This window comes from Geospiza fortis, unplaced genomic scaffold (genome assembly GCF_000277835.1).
Source record: "Geospiza fortis unplaced genomic scaffold, GeoFor_1.0 scaffold413, whole genome shotgun sequence".
Lineage (NCBI taxonomy): Eukaryota > Metazoa > Chordata > Aves > Passeriformes > Thraupidae > Geospiza > Geospiza fortis.
This window is the reverse complement of record NW_005054386.1, coordinates 806,155-815,701: the sequence shown is the minus strand read 5'-3', so window position 1 is coordinate 815,701 and position 9,547 is coordinate 806,155. Positions and strand designations below refer to the sequence as shown.

Sequence of the window (9,547 nt, the reverse complement as noted above, 5' to 3'; positions counted from 1 at the left end):
CGGGCCACGAGGCTCTGAGGAGGGAATGCGGCGGGGTTATCCCGCTCTGAGCCCGTGTTCCCCCAGTGGGGATTCACACCCTCGTCCCGAGTTGGTTTTTAGTCTTCATAAAGGACGAGACCCCTTGGAGGTGGAGAGGTGCCACCACCTCGCGGCATTCACTGTTTGCTGGTGATCTTTTATTCCCATTCTTTCCTGTAGAGGTATCTGATAAGGGCCATTGGCCAGTTCCTAATGCTGATAAGGAAGATCGAAACGGATGTTTCAATTAGTATAAATCACTTGTTACTGAGTTTATTTCGTTTGCTAGGACATCCGCGGTGGTTAGTGCTCCCAGCTCTGTTTCCAGGACGGCTCCTACCCCGATGGGTTTGGAGGGTCGGGATCCGGCCATGCCACCCTGGCGACCACCGTGCGCAGGGGCTAGACAGAAATGGCAGGTTTAATTGCAGAGGTATTAACCTGCATTGATAATTCCACCGCTTTGAGGACCACGAAGGATTAAATAGCACTTGTTTTGGCTGGTATATTTGACGGCATAGCATCCAATTTTAGAAATTTGTGGAGATACGATTTCCCAGGAGCCTGGGAGGTAGTGGAAAGCATTGTGAGGTTTAAATTCGTTTTTGTTATGCCAGTATGCATTACCCACTTACAGCTGTGGATGCATTATATCTCCACCAAAATTTCCCTTTCATATTTTGTGTCAGTATTGGAAGTTGAGTAAATAAATTTCCCCCTTTTTGGCTGAAAGTTGTGCTTCACATATTACGGTTGTATTTCCCTCTGCCAAATTCATGTTATTAGGCTGAGCTCCTAAATTTGTACAATAATTAGCATTGCTAATTATTCATTAGCAGTAGTCATCGAAATGCATTCAGGCTTAAGCATGGTTTCAGCTATTAGCACAGTGGCCATTACAGAGGGAGAAAGTGAAGGTTTCCATCCGGTGGGCCAGGTTTGGTGATTTATGTGCTCAGTCTGGTTCATTCTGGTGCTGATTCCTTCTGTGAGGAGAATTAGCGTTCCTTCAATGGATAACTTGATTTTCAGTGGAGACATGCTGGCATCATTTCCAGTATCATTGTCTGAAAAAGTAAAATAATCCAAATCTCGGCAGGGTTTGCCCGGACAGGTTATTATCCCGTCAAAAACAGGGAAAAGCCACGGTGCACTAATTCTGTTTTGTACTTTTTGGAGACACTGCTATGCGTAGATTCCCAAGTGAGTGTGCCGCGAGGTTTAGTTAGTCTCAGGCATTGTTCTGTGCTACTTTTACCTTAACACTTTGTCCTAATTGCAAAGCTGTCAGACGTTCCCCTTGAATGGAAGGTGGAGCACCTCATTCAGGGTTTGCATAAAATGCACACGCCGGCCACAGCGATTATTTACCCTGAGCATGTCCCTCAGCCTTGTGTGGCTTCGGGCTCTTTTTCAATAGGCCATCAGCCCATTCTGTGCCTCCATTTGACTGGGGTAATATGGGCTATGGAAAACCCATTGAATTCTGCCTTTTTGGTCCATTGTACCTACTTACATGGGAAAGGTGAGCTCATTTCACTGCTCAGACTAGAGATAAAAGTCCCTTTTCCCATTCAGAACATCTCTGTTCTGTCTCCTGAAATGCAGCCGAGCTAAGCAGTGAAGATGTCCAGGAACACATAATCACAGAATGATTTTATGCAGGTGCTTTTATTGAAGAGCTCTGGGTGTCAGGGGTACAGGCCCAAATCTGACTCTGACATGGGTTCGGGATGAACACGTTTTTATACCTTTATCATTATATAACTACATATTAATTATTAAACTTATATTGTTCTATTGTATTACATTGATTTCATGCAAGCATGGATTTTGTAATTTCCATCAAACCCCCTAAACATCGTTTCTCATGATTCTTGTTACCATTAAACAATAATTATATCCAATTACCAAACAATCATATAATTTATCATAGTCATTAAATGCTTATACAGGTGCAGCCTAACATTTTCCCAGGGCCGACCAGGCCTATCCTTCCTTTCTAACTCCCCTGAATGGTCCATGATTTGAGAAACATTTTATCCCTATACTATCAAAGGTACCCTTGGCCTGGGTCAGTTTGAAGCAAGTTACATTTAGGTGCCATGCTCAAGAAAACCCCATCCTGTTGTGACAGGATCGTGGGGTGTGCTGCTCCCATTGGAAATTATACAGCTTTTACATTTTCTTGCTAACTTTAGTCAGGGGTTGACACCAGCAGGTTATTTACAGACACGAACAGGACGGGGCTGCTAGGAGAACATCTTGAGCTATTTATTTTTCAGCATCAGTCTCATTACATGATTATGATAATGAAGTGATGTGAACAGCTCGCTGTCCCCGCAGCAGGCCAGAAAACTTAATGTTACAACATACCATAAACCCTTCTTAGCCAATGACACAAAGCAAAAGCATATTGACAGTAATTCTATCCAATCACCATAAGCACATGTAGCCTTGGTTAAAACAATGCTTGCTTATTTTCGAATACAATGCCCGTTTATAAGAGCCAATGCACAGAGCCCTATTCATAAGCTTAACCTTGCTAGAGAAACTTTTTGCAACTTAGAAAGCCTATACAAGCACTAATACACAGCTTTTATTGTTCTATTCACCCATATCTTTTCTACAGTTTAAATAATTTTTTCTGCTGCTTTAGCACTGTTCACAATTCTGCTGTATCTGAGGCCTGTCTCTTACAACCTTCCTAAAACCCTCTGATTTTATGGATTCCCACAATTCCCCCTCTGTGTTGACCCGAAAAGAAACCTTCATAACCATGTCGTTTATTACTTGCATTTCATAGCCCTACTGTAATAATTTTGCTTACTATCTGCTTAAGGCCTGTTCTTGCTGCCACTAAGCATTGCTATATTACAACAGAGCAACTTAATGCTGTGAAGGCCCAGTCAGTGAAAAGGATATAAATCATGTCTGACAATAGTTACAAGTCATTGTTCAAAAAACTCTTGTCAATTCCAGGGTCTTAACTCAAAACCCTCCTCCATTTCTATACCTTCATCTACCATCTTCGTGAGATTTTGAACACTTTCTGTGGTTCCACTTCCTAATTCTCTCTCTTGTGTGACAAAAACCTCTTTGACGGTTTTGTTCATCATTCGTCGCACACACTGAAGTATGCAGGGGATTACTAGTAATATTACTACCAGAACACCCAATACATAAAAAGAAAATCAATTGCTGCTCTATTTTGAAGGGTAGCATGTCTAACACTATCAACATCGGTCAACATATCACTAATTGCAGAGGATGTGGCATTTGTTAACTCAGCCAACATCCAACCCGATCGAATTGTTTCAATGCCATTGCTGAAGCCAATTGGGGTAAAAACAAACCTCCTGAAACCCTTTTTGCAGCCTTCCAAGGCATGAAATCACTTCTACAGTTCTCATCATAATGATGAGCAGATCTTGTTCTCCTTTGTTTCTTTTTCATGGCCTCTTTGGCTGTGGGCACAATTACAGTGAGCATCCCAATGCTACCTGGGCCACCTTCAAGGTGTGCTGGAACGCCTTGCCAAGCCCGATCTCCACAAATGAACCAATATCCCTTGGGCAATTGTTGTGGATATTGGTCAGCCTCGGAAAGCACATCCCAACTGTTTGAAAAATTACACCAAAAACTTAAATTTCTGTATGCAATATAACGAGGAGTAACATTGATCTTTGGAGGATCACCTTTTCGCCAACCACTAGCTGTGAAGGTAAAGCAAAAATCCATTGTTAAAGAACCAAGGATTTCCAATTCTTGGGGTTCAGATACTGCTCTGGGAAGTTTTTTGGCCCAAACATTCCAATTCGGTGTTCCCATTGTCAGTTTCACCTGGCTTACCATTGGATTGCTTTTTGACCAAAGGCAACTCTTTTACTGGCACACCAACCAGACAGGTTGAGAAAGATTTTTCTGGTTCTGAATTAGACAAACATATAGTATCCGAGCCAGCTGCCTTGGCTAAGGTCACCCAAACATTTGTTTTTGGTTGTTCCACAGGCAAATCTGCATGACAAAAAACAATTAAAACCCACCAACACCAACATACAATTTGATTTTTCTTCATTCTGTTCGTGAGCTAAGTTTTGGCAAAATCCTCACATATAAACCAATTTTAAAAACTTTGCTTTTAGCCTTAAGATAAGATTTCACTTTGAAGATCCAATAGAGGGGATCTATGTCCTAACAAAAACAAAAACCCACACTTTTGCCAAAAATCAACTCTACTAAACAAACATTTGACATACAACTGACACACTTATAAATAACATTAACACAAAATCAGAGTTTGCAGGTTCCACCAATGCACAAGGAACATCAGGCGTGACCCGGGATCCTTCCAGTCGGCTCACATCTGTGGACTTGCTTCCTCGGTTCTGGACTCGTCAACATGTTCTGGGGTGCGATATGGTTTGATGTTTTTGGCTGGGGCCCACTTAATTCCTGCACCTGTAGAGACAGAAGCATACCCTTTGCCCCAGGTGATTAATCGGAAAGGACCTTCAATTTGTCCGGTCTCAGGGTTTCTAATTAAAACAGGAGGATTTTCTTTCAGTTTTGCCTGAGAGCTATTTGAAAAATGCCTAAAAATCGGTGGATCAGGTTCTGCAACCGAAGTGTTTAAGAAATTAAAAACATACAAAGCTTTGTTCAACCTCATCTGTGGGGTGACCTCTACTCCCCCTCTCTGTTGATCTAGAATGCATTTTAAAGTCTGATGTGCCCTCTCAATAATTGCTTGGCTTGTGGGAGAGTGAGGAATACCAAAGATGTGACGAACAACCCATTCTTTTAGAGATGTGGCCAATTTTTGAGATATATATGCAGGACCATTGTCAGTTTTTACTTCTGGGGGCATACCCAATGAAGCAAAAGCTTGCAAAAAATGATGTCAGGCATGATTGCCTGTTTCACCTGTGTGAAGGGAAGCAAAAATTGCACCAGAGAACGTGTCCACTGAAACATGAATATTTTTAAATTTACCAAAGGAAGGGTATTTAGTGATATCTGTTTGCCATAACTGCAAGCTTTGCAAACCTCATGGGTTGACAGCTCCTGTAGAAACAGGAGGCTGCGCAAGCTGACAGGGCAAGTATTGATGATAGCCTTAGCTTGATTTTTGGAAATTTGAAACATTTGCACCAGTGCTTGTGTGTTTTGGTGAAAAAAAGCATGACACAGTTTTGCTTGTTCAAAAATGTTTGGCAAAGCGTTTGAAATAACCATTGTCAGTTTTTCCGCTCTCGCGTTTCCTTCCCCTAAAAATCCAGGAAGTGAAGAATGAGCCCTGATGTGAGAAACAAAATATGGATTAGTTCTATATTGCAAAGTTGTATAAAGACATGAAAGCCAATGATATAAAGTATCATTACTAAAGTCCTTTAAAATTGACTCTTCTAATCTCTTAATCACACTAGCAACGTAAGCAGAATCTGTGATTAAATTAAAAGGTTGTGGAAAGAGCTGAAAAGCCCAAACCACAGCAGCAAGCTCAACAATCTGAATTGACCCTTCTACCATTTGAATGTCTGACTCCCAAGCATTAGTTTTTTTATTTAACCAAATTACGACTGATTTGTGACTTTTGCCAGAGCCCATCAGTGAAGAGAGTTATTGTGTTTAAAGGTTCTTCTCTTAACTTAGGTTTCTCCCTAAAACTCAACTTTACTTGCAATAATTTGTGAGCTGGGTAATGAACAGAACAAACACCTGGGAAGTCCAACAATGCATACTGCAAATCATCAGAATTTTGCATTGCCCAATTAAGATAATCTTTTTTCAGTAGTAAATAGATAACTGCAAATTCTTGACCTGCTAAAGTTAGCAATCTGGTCCTGGCCTTAATTACAATTTGTGCTATCATCTCTAAAACCGTGAAAATAGTCTTTGGAAACCTGTAGGGAAGAAAAATCCATTCTATTATCAGCAAAGGATCTGTCTCAGAAGGGTCCCACTGGAAAATGAGATCTCAAAGTTGCATTTTTTCTCCTAAAATTGCAAAAAGAAAGGCTTGTCCAGAACACAGTGATGAGCTTGTCGTCTTTGAAGAGTTGATGTCGCAGCCTTGGATTTTTGTTGTAGAAATGTCAAGTCCAGCATTTTCAGTCACAATACTAGCACGGGTTGGCTCCATCTCTGTCTGCGTTGGAGCTGCGATGAGCAAATCATCCATGTAGTGTAGAGTCTTGGATCTTGGAAACTTCTGTCGAACTGAAGACAAAGCTTGTACAACAAGATATTAGCAAATCATATACATCATTACAACCATATCTTACAGGTAATGCAAGGAGTTGTTTCTTTGAATCCAAGTCTTTTTCTAAATTTTGATTAATATTAGACCAGTTAGGTAATAACAAAGGAGGTTCCACATCTGATCTAGGCTGCGTCTGATTTTTCCCTCTCATCACTGCTGTCTCTGATTCAGGAGAACAGATACTTTCACTGACAGTAGCTGTTCCGGGAGTCCTGCCAAACTTCCAAGTTCTTGGCGAGGGTGTTGCTATAGCAACAGACTTTCCCGGGAGCTCTGCCAGTATGGGCGGTGGAGGAGAACTCTGAATTCTTGGCAGCAATGCCACCTGAACAACACGCCCCCCCTGGAGTCCTACCAAGAGGGACAGAGGAGGAGTCAGCCAAAGAATGTGGTGTACTGATACCTGGAAAGGAGCCAGAATTCGACTCCTGTTCCCAGTCACTGAATTGGGTTTTGTTAGAATTAGACAAATTGGGCTGCTTTCGAGTTTCGAATCTCAAATTTGTATTTGCAACACTTTCTTATGCACTGTTACATGTTCTGCACCACAGCTGTGCCAGCGGTGAAACAGTTGGAGAGCTGCCAGCGTCAAGCTGCGAAATTAAAATGCTGTTTTTCCCCCCAGCAGCAAACGAAACAGACTTCAAGACTCCCATATTATCAGTTTGCGTTTCTACAGAAGCTTTTCTTGAGTTGCCTACTTCCCCCCCAAGCCTCTGCCTAGGCAGAGTCATCCCGATCTCACCCGGCTCCTGGCTGCCATCCGCTGCTTCTGTCCTCCCCCCCGCCCTGTGATCTGCAGGCAGAGCCGAATCCACAGCTCTCCCACTGCCTATATCTACTGACTGGCGTGTCACAGAAAATCCTGGGAGAGACTGAGGCCTGTCTCTTACAGCCTTCCTAAAACCCTCTGATTTTATGGATTCCCACAAGGGGTTTCTTTCACCTTTGCCCCAGGGGAGGACCATTGCAATTTTTGGAATTCTTGAAAATAACGCTTGATTATATAATTCTTTCCACCTCTGTTTTCTCGATGGATGAGCTGTAAATCCTAGTTCTTGGAAATGGTCAATTAGTCTGACATTGCATGTAGAATTCTTGGTATCACCATGAAAATTACTCTATCCCACATCTCACCCATATTACTGAGATATGGGATGGAGTGAATTTCGTGGTGATACCAGAAATGCATGCAATTAGTGTTCCACAAGTGGGGATTTCCTCGTGTTCTAAAATTTCAGTAGCACTCCTCAACAATTGTTCATTAAAGGCTGTGTCTTTTCTAATTTCATCTGTAATTTCAGTAGCACTCCTTGACAATTGTTTGTTAAAAGCTGTGTATTTTCTGATTTCATCTCATTTTGTGACAAGACCAAGGATTTGGCCAATCTTCAGGAGATGCAGTTAATTTTCTAATCTGTGCAATGTCAGGAGCACTTGGAGCCCGTGTAAGCATTAGCTAATTTTTTTTCCTCCAACTTTTGTTTTCCTTTTTGTCCTCCTGTAACTGTCTTTGCAGCTGTTCTATTTTCAAGGACAGTAATAATAACTCAGCTGCTTTCCAGTTCAGTGGTCAGTTCTGGTTTCTCTTTAATATTATCTCTTCTGTGCTGGCAGGCAACCTTCCACTAGCCCAAGTTGCTCCAGGCCCCATCCAACCTGGCCTTGAACACTTCCAGGGATGGGGCAGCCACAGCTTCCCTGGGCACCCTGTGCCAGTGCCTCACCTCCTTCACAGGGATGATTTACTTCCCAATATTCAATGTAATCCAGTGTCTTTCCATTTAAAGCTGTCATGATGCAATGGGTCACCTCGGCTCTGTGCTCCAGCTCCCTCTTGCAGCACCAGGCAGCTGGTCCCTGTGTTTTGGCTTTCCAAGCCCTTGCAGGGCTGTAGAAAACTGTTGTTTGGGCTCTAACAGAGTTGCTGGACTTTGTGTCAGGTGGAGCAGGCTTGGGGAGTCCTTGGGATGGGAGCATTGGGAGGCTCCTCGGGTTCCCTGAGAGCAGAGGGGTTCATTTGCCCCTCCACATGCTGGCCAGCAATGGATCTTGCAGTTCCCTCATGGGGTTGGGATGCTCCTGGCTGGGAGGCTGAAAGCTCTTTGCTCACACAATCACCACCACCATCTCCTCCTTCAGACATGGACCAACGGAATCAATGACGCCAGCAAGATGGCCCTGCTTGCCTGGGAGAAGGAGACGGGCATCAAACTGGTGCAAATCAACGGGCAGAGGCGCTACGGGGGGCCCCCCCCAGGTACGGCAGAGTGGGGCCCTGGGAGGGGATTCACCCTTGTTAAAAATAGGTTAGAAACTGCTGTAAAATACTTGATAATTGTTAATAATGTACTATAGTTTGGTTATGGTGAAAGGGGTTAAAAGGGTAGTTACAAGAAATGACACCTAAGTAAAGTGCATCTCTCCCCAAGCGACAGCAGCCAGCCTGGACAGAACTGTCATGGGCCAATCAAGCGCCTTAAACCTTGATGCAAATGAAGGATCCCAACAGAAACCAATCCAGAGGGACAAAAAACAGGATTAAAAGGGGCATCTGATCCAGGGAAGGTGGGTGGCCTCAGTGGGAAGGGGGGTGCTGCTGTACCTGTGTCACAGACACGTTTTATGAAAAATCCTTCCCTTAGGATTTTTTCTCCTGAGAAGCTGAGAGGCCTCAGGTACAAAATGTAAACAATGGTTATCTGCTGCTGTGGAATACAACAGGTGGATCTGTGATTAGTATCATGTGGTTGTTTTAATTAATGGCCAATCACAGTCAGCTAGCTCAGACTCTGTCCAAGCCACAAGCCTTTGTTATCATTCTTCCTTCTCTATTCTTAGCTAGCCTTCTGATGAAATCCTTTCTTCTATTCTTTTAGTATAGTTTTAATATAATATATATCATAAAATAATAAATCAAGCCTTCTGAAACATGGAGTCAGGATGAGGGAAGAGATGAGGATCTAAGACCCCTGTGAACACCGTCACATACGTGGAACATTGGGACTTCACTGCTGAGCAGTCCCAGCGCCGGCGCTGCAGCATCCTTGAGGGAACACTCCTGCTTGGCCTGGGGCCCCCACACTTTAGGCCTTTCCTTTTTATTATAATGAATGCTGAAATCACTTTTAGTACTGGGAGTGTGGTGTTGTTTTTAACAGCCGTGTCCCCGCAGGCTGGGTGGGCGGCCCGCCGCCAGCCGGCACCGAGGTGTACATCGCCAGGCTGCCGCAGGACATCTACGAGGACACGCTGATCACG

The 9,547-nt window shown here is 43.2% G+C and overlaps 1 protein-coding gene across 1 annotated transcript in view; it reads left to right on the top strand.

Moving 5' to 3' along the window:
- Positions 1-8,362: 8,362 nt before the first annotated feature.
- DND1 (DND microRNA-mediated repression inhibitor 1) overlaps positions 8,363-9,547 on the top strand; it is a 2,816-nt gene continuing 1,631 nt past the window's right edge. Inside the window, 3 exon segments of the mRNA XM_031060586.1 lie at positions 8,363-8,546; positions 9,462-9,542; positions 9,545-9,547. The exon segment at positions 9,545-9,547 is cut by the window's right edge and continues 366 nt beyond it. Of these exon segments, the coding sequence (XP_030916446.1) occupies positions 8,363-8,546; positions 9,462-9,542; positions 9,545-9,547 (268 nt within the window).